Source organism: Rhipicephalus microplus, chromosome 6 (assembly GCF_043290135.1).
Source record: "Rhipicephalus microplus isolate Deutch F79 chromosome 6, USDA_Rmic, whole genome shotgun sequence".
Taxonomy (NCBI): domain Eukaryota; kingdom Metazoa; phylum Arthropoda; class Arachnida; order Ixodida; family Ixodidae; genus Rhipicephalus; species Rhipicephalus microplus.
The window spans coordinates 128,723,706-128,745,678 of record NC_134705.1 but is presented as its reverse complement, the minus strand read 5'-3'; the positions used below and the strand labels follow the sequence as shown (position 1 = coordinate 128,745,678).

Genomic DNA, 21,973 nt, shown 5'->3' with positions numbered 1-21,973 from the left:
ACGACACAAAGGTAGGTACTTTCAAGGTAAAATGACAAAAGTTCAAGAAATGATTCTAAAGAAATACCGCAACCATCGATGAAAGATTGTTCATCGTTGTCAAACACAATGCAGGCTTTTACGCATTTCATAACCTGGCAATGCGGAAGGGAATAATATAAATTTTCCACGTCAACACTGAAGGCACTACGTAGGCTCATCGAGTTATTTTTGAAGTACTCGCACACAGAATCCGAATTCGGTATGCAGAAAGGGTCAACAATATTCAGGCAAGCTAGGTTCTTTTGCAGAAAACGTGAAATATCTAACTGCCAGCTACCTTTTTCCGAGACTATGGCCCGGAAAGGCATGTCTTCCTTGTGCGATTTCACCGTAAAGAAAACTTCTAACTCCAGGTTTTTCGCCCTCTTTACGCTGGCTGCCAAACGTTGCAGATTCATTCCTTCTAACAAGGAAAGTGCTCGGTGTTTTACTTCTGTGGTCTTAACATTGACACGCCTGAAATTTTTCTTAACTGCGGCCTCGCTCTTCTGTGAATACGCTTCAGAATTCATAATGGCAAAGTATCCCTCTTTGTCGGCTACTAGTACATGCAGTTTGTTTTCACAAAGAAAATCAACTAGCGGCCTTAGTGAGTCCGTGCCCCCCCCCCGCGCCTTTCCCGTTCTGGCAATGGTATCAACACAGTCCGAAACACACCTTGAACGTTCATCTTCCTTGGCACACCTTGAGACCTTCCTCGCTGTGGCTACCTTTTCAAAGGGATTCAGGCGAGGCTCGAAGCAGTACTTCGGGCCGAGTCCCAGCACCCTCTCATGTTCCTCCGGTATTGGCGTTGCGCTAAGGTTAAGCACATGGCCCTGTACCAACTTTGCTTTCTTCTTCACCGGAAGCGTCGGACGTACAATGCGCCAGAGGAACTCGCTTGTGGATTCGGCCGTGTCGCACCACTGTCTGTACCGGCGTGAACCAGGGTTGTGATCCAGATAACTCGAACATGCAATACGAAGTAGGTCCTTGAGCATCCTAACTTGTCGCCACCATTCAGACTTGAGAATTTTGCAGATCCTTCGTGAATGTCCATCCGAAGGCTTCAGCCAACCACACAACACCTGCACCTCGGCCGGACAAATTCCTTGTCTGACGTGCCATGAAGCAACTCTGGCTTTGCACACACACACGGCAATCATAGCTGCCAGGCAAGCCGGGTCATGAAGGTTCGGGTTAACACATAGAAAAGAGCCCTGGGTACTAGAAATATATTGTAGTAAGACGGTAAGTTGGGCCAGTTGGTTAGAATCCATCGTGAACTTTCTTACAGCGCAACACCAGAAAAAAAAACAAAAAGTGCTCGGTGTTTTACTTCTGTGGTCTTAACATTGACACGCCTTTCAGGCGTGTCAATGTTAAGACCACAGAAGTAAAACACCGAGCACTTGCCTTGTTAGAAGGAATGAATCTGCAACGTTTGGCAGCCAGCGTAAAGAGGGCGAAAAACCTGGAGTTAGAAGTTTTCTTTACGGTGAAATCGCACAAGGAAGACATGCCTTTCAGGGCCATAGTCTCGGAAAAACGTAGCTGGCAGTTAGATATTTCACGTTTTCTGCAAAAGAACCTAGCTTGCCTGAATATTGTTGACCCTTTCCGCATACCGAATTCGGATTCTGTGTGCGAGTACCTCAAAAATAACTCGATGAGCCTACGTAGTGCCTTCAGTGTTGACGTGGAAAATTTATATTATTCCCTTCCGCATTGCCAGGTTATGAAATGCGTAAAAGCCTGCATTGTGTTTGACAACGATGAACAATCTTTCATCGATGGTTGCGGTATTTCTTTAGAATCATTTCTTGAACTTTTGTCATTTTACCTTGAAAGTACCTTTGTGTCGTGGCGGGGGGATCTTTATGTACAAAAGTCTGGTGTCTGCATAGGGTCCAGCGTGGCCCCTATTATTAGTGACATTATTTTAGGCTACATTGACAGGCAGCTGAAAGGTCACCTTAGTGAGTGCTGCAGTGCTGTTTTTCGTTACGTCGATGATTTTGTAATTTTTTCCCACAATGAAATTCACCATAAGGACATTGACCACGTTCTTAAATTGTTCAGTCAGCATGGTATAGGCCTCACCTTCACCCACGAAGTCAGTAAGGATTACGAGCTACAGTTTCTTGACCTAAAGCTAACTTTTGGTAAAGATCATTTGTGTTGGAAATATGAGCCAAGATCAGTCAAGCCTATTTTAAACTACAAGTCTGGCCATTCTAAGATTGTGAAGAGAGCGATTGCAAAGACAATTTTAAATGCGTCGCTCAGGAAATCCTGTGTGCACGTGTCGAATACTGCTTTTAATAACCAGGTAAAACGCTTAGTAGATGCTGGGTATCCCGACAAGGTGATTTCGTCTGTGTGTGAGTCTATGGTTCGGAGCGTTAAGCTCGTGAAACGCAGAGGAGCTCAAGAAAATTCTGATGGAAAAAGAAAAAGAGCAGTTTTTCCTTATGTACACAAATTGGCGCATGGGTTGAAAAATGTAGGCTCAAGGTATGGTGTCGACGTTCTTTTTTCCGCCAAACATAAGGTAGGTCGCATTTGCCCGATTGTTGATAATGCGCTGAGGAACAAACAGGCCAAAGGGAGATGCGCCGTGAATCATAAAAACAAGTACATCGCATGCGTAAAGAAAGCTGTGTATTTAACTCCATTATCGTGTGGCAGGGAGTACGTGGGACAAACAAAACGATGTGTGAATGTTCGTTTAAGAGAGCATGAGTTATCTCTTCAAGGGATCGCGCGACTTCATCTGCCGGAACATTGCAGGTCATGCGGTTGTCGTCCCATTTTTGAGAGAACCACTATCATCTTCAAACATCCTAACCAGATAACTAGAGAAATCGCTGAGGCATATCATATAAAGATTAGGGGTAGCAAGTGCGTTAGTGAACCATCCGTCACACTGCATGAAAAAGAAATAAGTTATTTAGGCCAAGCTTGTTTATTGCCATGAGTGTGATAACGCTACCTCGGTGCACCTCGTATTCTGCGCATGTTGTGGTGTAGGCTGCCGGGACCTATATATATTGCCAATATTTTTCACCCCGGTTTTTTCCAATAAACAACAGTTGTGAGTCAGCGCCGTCTTTTCTTTCTGTTCTACTCCTTCCCTGTCCTGTATTTTTTCTGGTGTTGCGCTGTAAGAAAGTTCACGATGGATTCTAACCAACTGGCCCAACTTACCGTCTTTCTGTCACCATGGTCTTTGGAATACCATGACGTGCAAAAATGCTTTTTAGCATTTCTATAATCACACCAGTTTTCGTTGAGTGAAGAAGGGCTACTTCCGGATACCGCGACAGGTAGTCGACCACGACAAGCTAGTGACAGTTGTTAACAAAACACAAGTCGACCTCAACTCGTTCCCACGCGAAACTCTGCGTGAAGGTTGAGATCAATGGCTCACAGTTCTGGGTGACGAGTGATTTACCGCTAGGGGGCCGTATAGACCAGACGCGTCTCGCATGGGCTCCTGCTTTTCGTGCTTTTTAAGCCGAAACAAGGCCAGTGATGAACCCAAGAGTTTCACAGCCTCAGCTGACAAGACACGAGGAATCGGCGGACACTACCTTCTTTTGGTTGAGTGCATCCTGTCTCAAGATATAAGGCTTAATTCCCGACAAGCGCACGTCCAGTTTATTAAGCCTAACGCCAAGTTCGTTCCTGAGCAAAGCTGCGCGGCGCTAGCACAACACGCTCAGGCGTTCCTGACGGCACGGCATGAGCGCTCGTGCTCGCCGTGGCGAAAAGCTTAGAATGAGCCGAGACGCAACCCAGCAAGCGAAATGCAAAAAAACCAGCAAGACGAAGAAAGTACAATGCAAACTGACGAAGTGGAGGCAAACAAAACAACAGAATATTCGTGGACCTATGACGCTGGTAGTGGCAGAACAATTGCAAGGGAAAGCGCTTGAATCACGAGAAATAAGAAAGACAAGAAGACTGTCGCCAATCCAAGGACACCAGCCAACCAACCCACATAGCAGCCACCTATCAATGAGCAGACGCGGAAGTCATCACCAACGCAGCAACAACGCAGGCCCAAGATGCCACCTCTGCCGCTCGATGACTTTAAGATTGTCTATCGCCTGCAAGCAGGTCTTGACCTCGCCAAATGAAACACCGTCGCTGTGACGCATGCCATCGGCAGAGTGAATGGACTATCACAGCAAGACCTTAATGACAAGGTACGCAGACAAGTCCAGAGAATGGAAAACCTAATCATCGCAAGCACCGCCGCCAAAGAAGACGCCAAGAAGCTGGTAAGCATCCAGAAAATACAGCTTGGAGGAAATTTCTGCACTGTGAACGGCAACATCAGAACACCGGACGATGTCTCTAGAGGCGTCATCAGTGGCTTGATACCCGGTACGAGCACCGCAGAACTCATGGCTGGAATTCGCGCGCTGGCAAGATACACAGTTCTTCACGCCCGAATGCTAGGTCAATCGACCACGGCAGCTGTCTTCTTTGAAGGATTGCACGTTCCCTACTACATAATTTTCTAGAGTGTAGACTGACTAGTGAGAGTAGTGTAGACTAGTGAAAGTATTGTCGAGCTTGTGGCAATACGGGTCACCGCCAGGACGTCTGTCCGAAACCTATCCCAGATTTCTGCTATAAACGCGGCAAGGCCGGACAAACGCAGGGACATGAATGTGCACCCATCTGCAAGATCTGCGGGGAAGGACACGAAACAGCAAGTAAGGAATGCAAAAAGAGACTAAAGCAAAGTCCACCATCATTCAACATAAGACAAGAGCGCCTCAACAGGCTTCAAGAAATAGACAACACCTGGAACGCCAGTGGAGAAGAGTTCCCTGAGGTTAGCATATCGGCCGCTACCTCTAACAGTAACAATGAGGGTCCAAGTCAATATTGTGTTCGAGTTCGCGCTCCCGCTCTCGCATGCGTTCCGTCTCTACGCGCAGCAGATCCAAATCAATACTGCGTTCCAGTTCGCGCTACCACTCTCACGCGCGCTCGCATTCCGTTAAATGTGCGAGCTACGCTACCATGGCAAGTGGATCTAACGACAGCAGCAGCTTAACCTCCTCGAAGTCGGACACCTCATACATACAGGTTCTCGAAGATAGACTGAAAAACCAGCAAGAAAAGCTCCAGAATCAGCACAGCCAACTGCAGAGCCAAAAACGACAACAAGAGCTCATTGACAAACTACTTGAAAAGTGCACGCATCAGCAAGGACATTCGCACAATGCAGAACAACAATATCAAGAACAAGCAAACTCAAGCACAGAGCAGACAACGACGCTGACCAAGGTAGGCGTCCAAGCCCTAGTGAACGCAAGGTGCACGATATTCGAAGAATCTTTCATGAATAACATGCACACCACGATGGAAAAGATTGTCATGTCAGCAATAGAAAAAACAGCCTCAATTTTTGAACACAAGATCACTACACATAATGCCAAAATTGATGGGATTGCTGCACAAGTCAACAATTTCATCGCGCACGTGAAGAAAACTTACGTGACCATGGCACAAATCGACAGCTTGAACAACCCGCGCCAAATGAATCGGAAGAAGGCACGAGCAAACAGTCACAATGACTCTCGCTCAGTCTCGCCAAGTCGCAATGACAGGCCTGACATCGAATCGATCGAAGATGGCAGTCCCTAACCATAAGTATAGAAACCAGCATTCAACTTTACGCATATGGCAATGAAACTGTCGGTAATACCGCCTTCGACATGCAAACCTACAAGAATTCATCAAGCTTAACCAACCAGACATCATTGCACTTCAGAAAACCAACACGCAGAACATACGACTGCAAGGGTACACGACCTGCGCACAAACCCAACGCACTGCCATACTTGTCAAGAAAGCACTTTCAATGCAAAAACACGAAATCGAGGACACTCAAATAGAACATACCCCAATAGAGATTCTGCCGGAACGAAAGATGCAGCAAAGTCTTTTCATAACCAATATATACAGCCCCCCACAAGACCAACTACCAGACTTCGATCACTTCATACGAGAAATCAGGAAGCGCACGAATGGCCACCAGCTCATAATAATGGGAGACTTTAACGCCTCTGACACGACATGGGGCTATCATATCACCACAAGGAAGAGTTCTAGGGTGAATGATACTGCCCAACATCACAGACTAACCCTGTGGAACAACCCTCTTCAGAAGACGAGAATCGGGAACAGTGTCTCCAGGTATACAAATCCCGATCTTACAATTACGGCGAATGTCACTGGGGCAGAGTGGAGTGTGCTACCGGAAACTTTAGGTAGTGATCATCACATCATCCAACTCTCCTTAGCGCACACTCGTAAACAGACCAAGACTGGAATAGCACGGTTAACGAAATGGCAATCCTTTAGGAATGACCTCGATGTTGAAACCACCTTAATCGACATTGAAGACTGGTTTAAGAATGTGCTCAAGATAGCCGAACGCTACACTAAGGGCATGCAGCTTGACTCCGATACACCCGTCATCGGCGCACATGTCCTCCACCTTTGGGAGGCTAGAAGAGGACTTCTAAATGGTGGAAGCGGCAAAAACTGAACAGAAAGTTACCGAAACGCATTTCTCTCCTCACCGAGCAATCTCAAGATTATGCGAACCGATTGGCCAGGCAGAACTGGCACGCTTTCTGTGACAAGCTGCAGGGGGCTCTGAGCACCAAGAAGACCTGGCATCTGCTACACACACTTCTAGCCACGCAACCCTCCAAAGCAGCACAAAAGCAGCACCTTCAGAGGCTTATTCGAAACTACGCCGGTACAGAAGAACACCTCCTAAAAGAATTAAAAAGAAGCTCTGTGGTGATGCACCCACTGGGGCTTCAATTCACTCCAAAGAATACACTGGCGCACCAAACACTGAACTAGACCGGCCCTTCAGCCTGGCTGAACTGCACACAGCCCTAACGAAGCTGACAAGAAATGCCAGCCCCGGAATAGACAGGATTGTCAACAAGCATTTACGCAACCTACCGCACCAGGCCACCACGGCTCTTCTCCGATATTACGACTGCTGGGATTAAGGAGAGCTACCTCGGTATGGAAGCACTCGGAAATCACCATGATCCCTAAGCCTAACAAACCAGTCGGCATCGAGAACCTACGCCCGATTTCTCTCCCCTCGTGCGTGGAAAAGCTGTTCGATCACATGGTGCACGACCGCTTAACCCAGTAGCTGGAAGATAGCGGACACCTACCGGACAACATGTTTGGCTTCAGGCTTCAGGCAGCATCTTTCCACGCACGACGTGCTCTTACTACTGAAAGAAGACCTCCTTGATCACCTCACCCATCGAAGAAAGTACTTCATACTCTGAGTCGACGTCAAGGCGGCCTTCGATAACGTCAGCCACGATGCGATCCTCAACAACCTCGAAGGCGTTGGCTGCGGCATTAGAACCTACACGTATGTCAGAAACTTTCTGACGGACCGTACGGCAACAGTGAGCATATGCAACATCGGCAGCAAAAGCTTCCAACTACCGAAAAAAGGAACACCGCAGGGTTCAATAATCTCGCCGTTACATTTCAATGTGGCTATGATCAATCTGCCGAAAATTCTCGACAAAATACCAGATTTACGGCACGCGATCTACGCTGATGACATCCCGCTCTGGACCAGGGCTTCGAACACTGGGAGACAAGAGACCTGCCTACAAACCGCCGTAGATGCCATCAAACGGTATCTCAGAAACTGCGGTCTCTGCTGTGCCCCCCGAGAAATTCGAGCACCTCGTCCTCAAAGCGAGAACAAGAGGCAGACCCCCTCTATACAACGAGCCCGACCCTAGCGTAACGCTGAAAGAGAACTTAATTCCAAAAGTCGAGACCCTGCGAGTGCTTGGAGTTCACATCTACAAGGATGGATCGGGAGCTGCCACGATACCGAGACTCTAACAAACACTATCACAACTCACGCACCTCATCAAGAGGATCGCGAATCAATGAAACGGACTCAAAGAGCACGACACACTACGTATAATGCAAGCTCTGTTCACCAGCCACATTACGGCCGTAACTAAATTTGAAAACCGCTGAAATTGAAAAACTTAATATCATGATAAGAAAGGCCACTAAAGTAGCCCTGGGACTTCCGCCAATGGCCTCTACCACACGTCTCCTAAAGATGGGCGTCCACAACACATAACAAGAGCTCATCGAAGCGCATAGGAACAGTCAGCTGGAGAGGCTCAAGCTGACGCCCATGGGGAGGTCGGTGCTCCGGTACCTTAACTACAGCGACACGTCCATCGCCGATGCAGACCGGAAAAAGTTCATCCCGCTGTACATTAGAGAGTCGCTGTCCATCCCACCTATTCAACGCAACATGCATCCTACTTTCCACAAAAGTAGACGCAAGGCTAGAGCTAACGCTATTCGACGAAAGTTCAAGCAAGACCCGGACGCCCGCTACACTGACGCGGCCAAGTATCCGCATAAAAACGCGTACGCTGTCAGCGTCGTCGATTCTCAAGGCCGAGAATCAGCGTCGGCCACGGTCAACGCACTCAATTCTGACGCCGCAGAAGAATCGGCAATTGCTCTAGCAATCACAACATGTACAGATGCCGCGGTGATTTTCACCGACTCACAAGCCGCCTGCAGGAGTGTTGCTAAGGGCCGTATCTCAGCCAATGTGATCAATATTTTGAAACGGCGAAGCACTCCACTCCCATACACTTGTGTATTATGGGTGCCAGGACACAAGGGTCTGCAGGGAAATGAAGCAGCCTACGCCGCTGCCCGCGAGCACGTCAGCCAGGCTGCCTCCTGCCCACAGGACATTCGACTCGTCGTTGAAGAGACGGAAGTTGTTCAAAACACCTACTTGTCGTTACTCCAGCATTACAGGCTGGAGCGATTAGTATACCCTCTACCACACCTAAAACTGACAAAAGAGGAAAGCGTAATACTGAGACGCCTGCAAAGCAACACATACACACATGGGGCCCTAATGCACCGTCTCTACACAACGAGATATAGGTCTATGTGCCCGCTTTGCAACGTACGGGACACCCTGGTGCACTTGCTTCTTGCATGTCAGTGTATTGCCAGACGTAATCTGCAACAACACACGAATGATAACGAAGCAGGACGGACGAACGAAGACCTAACCGAAACATGGGAGGCGAAGCTCGCCCTCGAGGACCTGGAAGACCAACAACAACTCGTCGCCAGGGCCAAGAGGGCAGTAGAAGCCAGAGGGTTCCTGGACTAACGAGCCCTCCCACCTCAGGGTGACACCGGGCATTGCTCGGGACACTATTTCAAAATCAACGTTTACTTCTCTCTCTCTCTGGGTGACGAATCGCACACAAGTAACACGTTCTTTTACTTACCATGCGAGCTGTTCGCCGAGGCCTGGCGACCAGACTAGTTTTTTCGCCAAAGCTCTCGTTTTTTGAGATGCCCTGATGCCCATCATGGAGCTTGGTTAGTACTTCTTTTCTTAGGCATTGAGGTACTACCAATCTAGTCCCCTTTAGCAACATGCCATTGCATTCGGCAATTACGGCCTGTTCCAGCCAATACGGAGCTAGGTAGCAAGAAAGTTTTGGTTTTTCTGGCGAGCCTTCGCGACACAACTTCAGCAAGGCTTGACAAACAACGTCCGTCTTTTGAGCATCACGTACTCTGTTAACAAAATTGTCGCCCGTTCGAAGCCCTTGAACACAAGATTTAACAAATGACAAGTCTTCCGAGACGGTCAGTTTACCGGCGAGTTTATCTGCTTTCATCGGCGCTCGTGAAAGAGTGTCCGCCGTAATCAAGCTTTTGCCGGGAAAGCACACAATTTCAAATTGATACCGCATCAACCGCATTCTGAAGCGCTGCACTCTTGGCCTCAACAAATTGATAGGCATTTTACTGAGCAACGAGACAAGAGGTTTGTGGTCTATTTCGAACGCCACATCGATACCTCGCATATATTCGTCAAATCTTTCAGCAGCCCATGTTAATGCTAGTGCCTCCTTTTCGACTTGCGCATAGCGCTGCTCGGTTTTGGTCAATGACCTTGAAGGGAACGCTATCGAGCGGTGCTCACCTTTACGTTTTTGGAAAAGGAAGACCCCGAGACCAAACGAGGAGGCATCCGTTGAAAGTATGGTGGGAAGTTGTGGATCGTACATGGCCACACACTTTGCCGAGCAGATAAGAGCTTTTAAGCTATCGAAAGCTGCGTTCCGAGATGGACCCCAAACCCATTCAGTGTCTTTCTGCAAAAGCGCGCGTAGTGGGGCAGTGTTTTGTGCTAAGTTCGGCGAAAAGCGGCCTAGGTGATTGGCCATGCCGAGAACACTGCGCAATCGTGAAATATTCGAGGATGAATTCAGCTCTTCAATGGCTCTGAGTTCAGCCAGATCAGGCTAAACTCAGAGCCATTGAGAAAAGCCCCGCCTTCTTCACTTAGAAAGTGACTCAAAAAGCTCATGCTTCGTGCTCCGAATACACACTTCGCTTTGTTAAGCGTAACGTTAGACTGGACCAACCTAGCTAAGACATTCAATAGCCTAGAATCATGTTGCTCTTTGCTGTCGCCAAATATGAGAATATCGTCTATCAGGTTAACGACACCAGGAAGGCCTGCCAGGATTTCAGACATTCTCCTTTGCAAGTACTCTGAGGCTGAAATAATACCAAACGGCAACCGAGTGAAACAGTACCGCCCAAACGGCGTAATGAACGTGGTCAGTAGTTCTGAGGCTTTGCTGAGTCGCACCTGGTGGAATCCATAATTCGCGTCTAGTTTGGAAAACTATTTCGCCCCGGCAAGTGAGCCTAGTGCTTGGTTTACAGTAGACAATGTATACCTTTCTCTTAGGACAAACTTGTTTAACTGCGAAAGGTCGACACAGATCCTTACATCTCCCGAGGGCTTTTGTACGGGAACAACGCCGGCACACCATTCGGTTGGCTCTTCGACTGCCCGAATTACGCCCCTTTTTTCTATCTTATCCAGTTCCCGCTTCACAGTTTCCTGAAGCATTAGGAGAATCCTGCGTGGTGCACTTACTGCAAATGGAACTGCGTCTGGTTTTAGCCTGCTTGTATACTCCCCGGGCATACAGCCTATGTCGTCAAAAACCTGAGGGCACGAAACCTCGTAGTCAGACTTTTTCTCAGCGACAGAGTCAGCGAACTTAATTACTCCTAATGCTTCCAGAGCTGGCAAACCTAGCATTGCATGGCACAAAGGACTGGCGACATAACATGTTTGGCAAGAAGTTTGTCCCTTCCAAACTACATCTGCCTGAAACTTGCCCAGAACATTTAGTCGGGCACAGCTAGCACCTGTCAAGATGTCGTCGGCCTTTTCTGAGCTTGTGGGAAGTCCAGGAAATGATGCTGGAATTACGGACACTTCTGCCCCCGAGTCAACCTTTGCGAAAACAGGCACTGCATTAACCAATACCTAAACGTAACGCGCCTTGGCGCCGGGCGCCTCTACTGCGCCTAGAAAAATTTCCCCAGTGTCTTTTTGTACGGACGACACTCGTACCTTTCACTTGTTGCTTGGAGAAGTCCCTTTGAGGCACACCTTTTCAAAATGTCCCTTTACGCCGCAGTTAAAGCACTTCTGCGGTCTTGATTGATATGTGGGGTTTAACGTCCCAAAACCACTATATGATTATGAGAGACGCCGTAGTGGAGGGCTCCGGAAATTTAGACCGCCTGGGGTTCTTTAACGTGCACCCAAATCTGAGCACACGGGCCTACAACATTTCCGCCTCCATCGGAAATGCAGCCGCCGCAGCCGGGATTCGAACCCGCGCCCTGCGGGTCAGCAGCCGAGTACCTTAGCCACTAGACCACCGCGGTGGGGCATGCTCTAACCACTGAGCTACCTCAGTGGCCACTTCTGCGGTCTAGCTGGACAGTCTGTCCTAGGGTGGGAGTGGCCGCCACGGAAGATGCACCGTCTTTCGTAACGAACTGCTGGCTGCGAAGTGTCCTCACTACGGCACGGTTTCGTGCGGTGACCCACTGCATCGACATTGACTTCTTCCCATGAATTGGACTGAGTGCTGTCGCGAACTTCGTTGGAGTTGTGAAGCTCTGCTTGTTGCTGCTGAACTGTCTCTTTCAGGCGGGCCTCCGCTAAAGTGGTCGCGAGAGATAGCTTCGGGTCCATTTGGAGCGACTTGGAAAGTTTTTCGTCCCGCAGGCCAACAGCGAACCGGTCTCAAATGAGGCGCTGCTTGAATTCTCCGAAGTCGCATTTTTTCGCCAAGATGTGTTGAGCCGTCATGAACTGGTCAATAGACTCGCCCAGCATCTGGTGCCGCTTGTGAAAGCAAGCGCACCAGAACTTCTTTTTGACCAGCTCAAACTTCTTCGATTCTTCTGGAGAGAGATTGAAGGTAACGAAGATGTCCCTTGCTTGCCGCCCCATGGTGTACAGCAGAGTGCGCACTTGCACTTCCTCAGAGCGCTTATTAAGGCCCGACGCATATCAATAGTCGTCGAAGTGTTGTATCGATGCCGGCCACTCCGAGGTAGTGTCAAAGTCCAGCGGCGATGGTTGCTGAAGGCCCGGCGGAGGTGGCGGTGGTGCAGTGGCCATTGCAGCCTCTGTTTGTGCTGACATCTCGATGGCTCTTTTTTTTTTTTTCTGATGGCGTTAAAGGTGGGCGGACCACATAATTTCCGACACCATGTCGTAGCGGCGCCACCGCTATCAGTCGGTGATCGGTGAAAAAAAGGAGGAGACGGCAGTCCAGGCGATAGGCAAACAAGAAAAGCCCCGCCGTTTATTTTGCAGCGGTTTAAGTAGCAACTCTGACATCGGTACCATGTGTTTCCATACATGGGTCAAGCACGGTGAATCGGCGCGTCATGTAGGAGCACGCTTTCAGCACACGGGAGACACATTCCGGCACAAAATGGACTTGCCTTCTTTAGGGCTGCAACAAAAACACAAGTCCGCTCGTCAAAACATAGGCTCCAGCACCCCTCGCTTCTTTGGATTACTGGACGCAGGTTTCTATCTTCTACTTCTTGCCTTTCTTTTGGATCTTGACTCCACATACGACGGCCTGAGATTTACTGAATCAGATTCTGATTCGGTACTTGGGCAACGATTCGGAGCGGTAAAGAAAACCAGCATGCACTTCCACAGCGAAAGCTTTGACACAGGTTCTTCCAAAGCTTCACCCTCGAAGAAAAAAAAAGTTCTCCCCATGAAAGTTTGGATTCCAATCCCCAGAAAGAAGGATGGCATCAAGCTTCTGCCAATACGACCATACGGTGGCAAGTGAGTATGCGGAGAGAACTGAAGAACAAAGAGGTATGGCATGAGTACTCCTTCATGTTCGTCCTGAAGACAAGCTGCTGGTGATTGTGGAGATTGGAAACGTGACCCAATGTCTCACGAGTGACCATGACTTCACAGGACAAGGAGGCTCCATCTCTGTTTTCAGCATATTAAAATGTCAATTCACCAGCAAAGCAAGCTTTTCGTATGGCTATGGACACACTGTCCTTTACACAAGGACCCCTTCCTGATGCGCACTGGTCACAGTGGCATCTGTAATGCAACTGTGATTTTAATGCAACTGAATTTTATTGTATATGTGCTGTAGATAAAGTGTGCCTGAGTAGTGTGTGAATGATGCAATTTCGTTTGCACAATATCGAAGTTATACGATTACTTTGGAAAGCAATAGTAATACAACATCATTACTTTTGGCCAGCTGTATTTTGCCATATCATTTTTATAAATATTGAAAACTGAGAAAAGTAATGAGCAACGTAATTTATGTACCTTTTAGGAGCAATTTTACCATCTCCGAAGTGTGCATTGCACTTACAATAGCGCTATGTCATATACTTCGTCAACCAGAAAGCTGAGATACTCATCATTTTCGTTTATTTCCAAAGTAGTAAACTGCAGCGTACGTTTTCCCTTTGTTAAGCAGACCCACTCAGTACCACTACCTCATTCCCTAACGCCAATCTTCGCAAGGACTGATGCTTTTCGCTGCCCATTTTTCGAACAAACGATAGCAGATTGGAATAAACTGATGTGTGGGGTTTAACGTCCCAAAACCACCATATGATTATGAGAGACGCCGTAGTGGAGGGCTCCGGAAATTTTGACCACCTGGGGTTCTTTAACGTGCACCCAGATTGGAATAAACAAGCGGAAGCATTCCCCGAGCACCCGTCACCATTTGTGCGGCAGCTGTTTTCTTTTGTAGCTTGCTTATAATTGTATTACAACCAAGTTTTCATTTTTCCGTCTTATAACCAAAATCAAGTTGTAAAGGCCACTTTGCAACCTTGCTTTCTGTTATTGGTATGTACTTTTGCTCACCCTGCTTGGACTTTTTGTCCGCAGTATTTTATAAATAAATAAATAAAATCATGATTGAGTTGCGAGTGATAAGTCGTACTGGAATATTCACTGGTGGCCACTGTCGGGCCTTTATGCTTTTGCAATGCTTACCGTAACATGGTGACAATTCAGCACTCACACCGAAGTCTGAATCATTAGTTTCTCAGTCTCTAAACCTACTTAATGTAACATTCCACGGCAACCATGCAGAGAACTTAAAGCAGGTTTTGTTTATTCTTCTGCTTCATCTTCCCCCGTTTCCACTAGATATGTCCTTCGTGATCTGAGCCCATTACTGTTATTAAAAACAGAAAGCTTATTGTTATATTCTTGCATGTTATAAGTTTCTGCCCTAACGTAAAAGACTGTTAAAACAAACTAAATTAAAAAAATGTCAGTCCAATACAGTGTCTGTGAACTTGCATAATAATCAGTCCGCTCTTTGTAATGTGAACGTGCTTGTAAATGGAAGCATATGTGAAGCAAAACTACTAATTTACGTGTGAATATGCATCCTTGCTGAAGGTAGAAAATACCTGCATAAGGTAGATGGATTTCCCGGCTACCCGAATGGAAGGCAACAAATGCGTCGTACGGCTGTGCCCGGCTCAAGTTCAGCAAGACGTGGGTTTTGGGCTCGGCTGCAACCATAATTAATAAAACAGCGGCATCGTTAACAATAAAAAATTGATGCAGTAATGAAAAAGAATTCCAATGCCACAGATTAACATTTTCAAGGACAAAGCGACATTGTAAATGAAAGCTGAAAAGAAAGAGGTAGTACAACTTTTGACTTATCAAACGCAAAAGTGCAGTTTGGATGGCTTAGACAGCACACACCTATAAAAAGCACTAAAAAATATTGTAAGCATTCATCACATCCATCATCTTCATCTGTGTATTATAATCATCATGATACATTTGTTTATGCAACCTCATTGTTGTTTTGTATCATCATCATTATTGTGGGTTCACCGTAGTAGTCAACTGCCAGGCTGTCAGTCCAAATTAACGTCTTCCAAACGAACACTTCATATGTAGTGGAGCTGTGGAGTATGCAATATTGTTCTCAATATTGTTAGTAGCGTTGAACCCTGCTACAACGAAATTGACGGGGCACTGAAAAAATTTCGCTGGAGCGAAAATTTCGTTGTAGTGATATCCAAAAAATATAGCTGAGCTAGCAAAACAAAGGAAAGTTCATTCTTAAAATTCAAAAAGTGCCAGATGCTTCCTATTCTTTTCAAGAAGCGCCACAATGAGATTCTCACCCATGCATAGAGAGGCCACGGCAAAAAGCGTGCTGAAACAACGGCCACAACCGCTTTCGTGATTGAACCAAACAGTTATATTAACATGTTGAAGGACGAAAAGTCAACTTGCCGCTGACAGGCACTGAACATGCAACCCTCGAATTATACGCTCAATTTTTTACCATATGAGCCACGACGATGACCGTCTTCTCATTTGTTTTATCGGGCAGTTATGCGCACATGCACACATTTACCCGATAAGATACACGAAGGGACGACTAACGCGATAGCTCAAATGTAAGCGCATCAGTCACGTATTCAGAAGATTGCAGGTTCAGTCCCAGCTGGGATCACATTGTCTTTTCATCCACATTGATTCCTCCACATAGGCATCCGAGTTGCTACCGTACACTTCACATCCCCAGTACATTCCTCGGCTTCATTATTTGCAGGTTTTCATTAACATCCAGCGTGGCTATTCAATCACCCTCGTGGATTTGAACCATGTTGTGGGGTTGTGGGGCCGGAACACAATTAATGAGGGAGAGTGACACATGCTGGTCCAAGAAAGGGTTGCATCGCTACGGAATCAGAAACGGAAAAAAAGTGAAGGATACCATTGACAGGGTAGTTGAGAGGCAAATGCCGACTAGAGCACACAAAGAAGGAGAGGGCTCAATACCAAAGACACAGAATTGCAGCGCCCACCATCCAGGTACCCAAAGTCCTGCAGTTTTGTACTAGGGACTTCGGCCAAGGCTACTATCAATGACAATCAGTAGGCTGCTTTTCGTATGCTGAAAGGATGTTAAGCCCTGCCACAGGTACTCTGCATGGTAACCACCTTGAATTTTGAACTTTTAAGACACAATAGTAAGAATAATTATTGAGAACATGCAAGTTTTAACAATTATCTTATTGTCATCTTTAGTATTGGCACAAAGTAAAAGATGAAAATTTGTGTCCAACCCAGCGAAACCCACAAAAAATTATTGCGTTACAATGTTTCAAGACAGTACGCTATCTGATACGTGATAAGTTTGTTTTCAAGTGACGTATGTTTAGTTACGTTGTGTACATAATAAAAGGTCCCGCTGCAGTTTTTCAACTGTAGGACCTCTTCCTCTATACTTCCTCTATACTAGCAGAAACAATAAAGTTGAATGAACGCTCACATGGTCGGTGTATTATGCACGTGAAGGTTGTCTTAACGATGCTATATTTTTACATTTCTCTTTTTTTGTTGTAGTTAACAGTGCCATTGCCAAATATATTCTGTAGAGGAAGCGAGGACACTATGCTTACAGTTTAAGCGCTTATCCAGGTCCCAGGCAAAAAGAGAGCTCATCTTTGCCCCCGACGCTGTCCCGTCGAAGCAGTAGTCGCCCGTTCGCTCGGCATGGTTGAACCCATCAGGATTCACCAGGACTATCAGGTGTAGGTCGGCTTTGGACAGGAGCTTTCGACTGACAGCCCCTTCGACGGTGTGACTGGGCGCCGAGAGTCCATTGAAGAGCTGCCGCAGGAAATGCAAGGCACTCTCGACAGTCACGAGCTCACCACCACGTTGCCCGAACAGAAGTAGCGCGCGAACCTTGTAGCTTCGAAACTGCGGTGCCGCTTGCAACGTGCTGTCGGAGAAGTTTGCCAGCCTCACGACCAGCTGGGAGAGGCCGTTGCGCGATTTGAACCTGAGGCAAAAACAGTTGAACGACACCATCCAGAAAGTCGTTCTACGAGATGAAAAATGAATGAATATCAACAGACATCACAATGGGTGCACCATTGGAGATGTACCGTTGTTGCAGATACTGTATGGTCGCTTCATGAATGAATGCAGACGACTTCAACAGAATATTTGTAGCCATTAGGTTAGCCTGTTGCATCTTACGAGCTTGCTAATATTCCAAGGAGAATGTATGAGAAAGAAACGGCAGTGGTACCCACAAAGAGCATGCTATTGTACATATGAAGCCTCTTATAATACACTGGCATGTATCATAAAAAACACACTCATTCAAATCAACGAACAGTGCTATTATCAGGTACAGAATAGCACAAGGTATGACGATAAGACACAGGAGGTTCACCTAACTCTCTAGTGTAGGAAAATTGTCACAATATGAACACCTATTAAAAAGAAGCATAAACATGCCATCAGATGCTTTGACAATGGGACAACGGAAATAACAGAAGCGCACTAATGCTACCTTGCACCCGCAAACAACATTTTTCGATAGCTGCGAAGTAACAGTGGAGAACTCTGTAAATTCGCACCCTGGCTCACAGTCTGAGATAAGCTGCAGCTTTCGTATAATTAGAAGCTATGTAATATCAGCGTGAAATGAAATCCCGACAGCGGCAAGCCTTCGCGATGGTATAGTGCATGCCGTCCACTTATCACTGCGAACAGGCACGCATCAGTGCGCAAAGCTGCTGAACAGGATGCGTGCGCCTGTCAATGGTGATAGTTGGACGGCACGCACTACACTATTTACCGCTGTTCGGGTTCCATTCGACGATGATAGTACACTCCTCCAGAAGACTTATTTCAGTTTCATACGTCTTTGTTTTGAACATTCGAGGTTGATTTAAAATCTTCGATATGAGATCATTCTCTCTGCGATTACGTGTTCAAGTTACACGCACTGGTAGAACTACCCGAGGCAACAAACGACAACCAGTTACACGGAATCGGTGTGTACATGCTGCGATGTGTCAGACCTTATAGGTAAACAGATGAGTTGGCCTTTAGGATGAACTCTTACAAGCATTACACGGACAAAGACAATCCACAGGTGCCCCCTTATGATGCCACCAAAGCAGTCCAGAGAAATTTTACTGTGCGATCCGGCGAATTCCGCATTAAGCCGCAATACGCAGGCGCTATGAAGTACTTGGAAGGGTACATATTAGCTGACGCTGAAGGGTAACGAGCCATACATAGGGCAACCATTACAATCTCGGGCAGGGCAAAGCGTTGTTACGGATGTAGTGGCAAATGGGTTCTGCGTGAAAACGAATTTGCGATTAGCAGTCACCAAGCGATAAGCTTTCATTTGGAATAAAACTAACGATTGCACCTACTTTTCCTAAGCATATGTAACGACACGAGAGAACGCTTCTTCGGGAAATCTGACAAGCATTACCTGTGATCAACTTGAACGTAGGTCGGGTAAGTTTCAGCCAAGGCGGCGACTTCGGCGTACACAGCGGATAGGTTGTGATAGACTGTGTAGTCAGGTCGGCTCTTCTCCAGTGCGAAACACCAAGACGTCCTGTACAAGACGACCAGCGCAGCGACTAACGTGGAAGAGCTTAACAAAACACGCCATGTGTGAGCCGCAGCCATGGCTTTTTCATCACTCTTGCGAACAACGCTACGTGAGCTTGCCGGCTACGTCAGTCGCGAGCTTCGGTCGCAGCGCTTTCGAAGCGGCGAGACGAAGAAAACTCGTCATAGTGATGGCCAATACGACAGTCCACAGCCTGCGCGGATTCGCTCGTCTATTTTCTGACAGACAGACGATACGAGTTGCGTGACATGACGCGCATGATCGAAACAGGTGTCAACGCACAAGCAAAAATGCAGTAGCGCGCCATTTTATTTTGCGTCGTCGCTGCCGGTGGCGATTAGCAGCTGCGATTTCTGCTTTCGGTTTCACTCAACGTTTATAGATATATATTTATCCTCCTGGCTTCCAGGTTGGATTTTGGTCCACGGAATTTCCTGAAAATTTCACAACTGGGTGTGTAGGTGACGAAGATAAAAAGTGAAGCTTATTATTTCCGTTATGCCTGTGCTTTTGGTATGGCGTGATGTCCAACTAATTGGACGCTGAAACTTAATTAAAGCGTTAAGTAGTGGGCCTGAAGCAACACAAAGCAAGGCTACTGAAGAAAATTGTGACAAATTCCGGAATAACTGCAAGCTATTATTCAAAATGTAACAAATAATAAAAAACCAACAGAAAAGTGGACCTTAACTTTCGCCGTTTAACTTCTAGAAGTTGCCCTGTTGAACGCCACCATGTTTTCTTCTTTGTTTCGCGATCTCCTGGCGCAATTTTGACAAAACTTCATGGAGGGCGCCAGTAGATGTCCAAAATATTGGACAAGTGGTTTTTGAGGAAGAAAACATGCTGAGATCTTTGTAGTGATGGGGTATCTCATGTCCAATATTTTGGACAAATCCCCATAGCTGGAACTCAGGAGGTTATAAACGTTGGTTTCACTTGCGGGAACAGTACTGTGGTGGTTAGAAGGCACCATAACAGTACGGTGCGTTTGCATGCAGCGGCCGTCACACGGCAACACACAGGTGCAAGAGGGCACACACAAGGAAAATTGATCATGCCTGAAAGGTAGTGTGTTTTTGCGGTGTAAGCAAAAAATAAATTGAAGTTGGTGATCAGAAACAATATTACTATCATTACCATGAATGCATGAAAAACATTCGACAATTTGTGCATGTATGAAAAGAATAGATAAATTAGCGTGCTGTGCGTTGTGGACGACGTGAAAAATATTCATATGCACCATGCTAGTTTCTGTTGAATAAAGCACTCATTTTTGTGTGTCTGTGGGTGATTTGTGGTAGTCTCCTTTCCTCAAAGCTGCATGCACTACCGGCAGTGTAATGAGAAAATATGTCTTTTTACAGTAGCGGGAAATCAGCATTGGTTGTGTGGAATCCATACTCAGTCATACATTTGTAAGGGAGCCACATTGACTTCTTGTAAACGAACTGTGTATTAAACTGTTCTAGATTTGTTCCCGATGCTTTAGTTATTGAAAATGTACCTTTGCAAGTTTAATTGAGCATTAGTTCTAACTAACAATTATAACTGCTTTTTAGCATGAATTCAACTTTAGAATTACCATTTGAATAGCCCCTGTAAATCGCGTACGTACACAATAAAGTTTTTTTTCTAATTTTAAATCTTGAGCACTATAAATTCGTTCATGAACACGTGCAAGTACGCTGTGGTTACAAAAGCGATAATGTGATGCACCACTTCTGCATTCATTGCTGCGCTTCTCAATAAAAATTAGACCACCATGAAACTACAGGTTTGTGCTGGAAATGTGCACGGGCCACAATTTCACAGCCCGGCCCACTCCTGATGTTTCTGTAGCACAAACTGCGTGCAACACAGGTCATGAATCGTAAGTCTGAGGATCACCCCCAACCCCCCATTTTGAATGCGGAGCATTTCTTAGTCGGTGGTGGTGCCGTCCACAACTCCACTGCGCATGCTCGCGTATCGCGCCTCGTGCCACATGCTCGCGTCTCGTGCCAGCCCATGCACGAAGACACCCACCAAACAAATTTTCACTACCCTCTCTCGCCTTGCAAGGCCGACGTAAGCAGTGTCTGCTAGAGCATCCATCTGTCCGTCTGTCCATTAATCCATCCATTCATCTGTGGCTGTAGTGGGTGCGGAAGGTGAGTGCGCGTATTACGCATGCACATATATAAAATTGCTTATATTAAACCGAAATTTCGTATTCGCGAAGAACTTATAAGGACAAGAAAACTATATATAAAGGAGAAGGTGTGGAGGCTTGAAGCGATGACGTACTGCGGAAGAGGAAATTCCGCTGAAGTCAAAAGTGTGAACGACCGGATGATGACAAGTCAACTTGTCGGTACTTTGTACTATACTCTCTTCGGCGATTTCTCATGCCCATAAGAGAAACGCATTCGCTTGAATCGGTCTTCCGGACTGATATGCCTTCCCATCTGGGTTAACTCAAGTGGTTATAGTCTGTTGAATAATATATTAACTGCAGGTGGGGTCATCCTGGCAGTGTTGACTGGCGATTCCTACGCCTGTTCGTCTTCTTCGCTTCTTGAGGGGTCTATACAACGCATGGCGCAAATGTTTTGAGTGTCTCGCGCCTCACACTCTTATTTTCGTATATATTTATGTATTCGAAATGCCTTACAGGCCAATCAAAGGGCATTGATCAAGGGGAGCATCAGTAAATACATCGCAAACCAATACAGACAAAAAAGTCAGCTATGCTTCGTTGTAGCGATACTTCTTCAAAACACTTTTCCGAAAGACAGAGTTGTTATGTGCAGGCACGTGCGATAGTTACGGGGATGAACCTGGAAAGTGAAACGTACGGGGTGTTTTGATTTAATGTCTGTAGATGGTGCTGGGATCGCGTTTACGAAGCAAGCTCCGCTCTTTTCCCCCGCTTAGACTTCGCCGTTATATCAGTGATATACAGCAGTGCGAACAACAGCTTTTCCTGCAAAGCAAAAGATGAAAATCGATACCCGTGACACGTGTACACTGTCTTCCGAAAC

General features: G+C 46.5%; 1 protein-coding gene across 1 annotated transcript in view; it reads right to left on the bottom strand.

Moving 5' to 3' along the window:
• The window catches only part of LOC142765487 (uncharacterized), a 45,114-nt gene extending 25,966 nt beyond the window's left edge, over positions 1 to 19,148 (bottom strand). The window contains exons 1-3 of the mRNA XM_075866536.1: positions 18,801 to 19,148; positions 16,957 to 17,342; positions 14,935 to 15,039 (exon numbers count right to left, since the gene is read on the bottom strand). Of these exons, the coding sequence (XP_075722651.1) occupies positions 14,935 to 15,039; positions 16,957 to 17,342; positions 18,801 to 19,003 (694 nt within the window). The 5' untranslated portion in view covers positions 19,004 to 19,148. The remainder of the gene's footprint in view (positions 1 to 14,934; positions 15,040 to 16,956; positions 17,343 to 18,800) is intronic.
• Between the last annotated feature and the right edge of the window lie 2,825 nt (positions 19,149 to 21,973).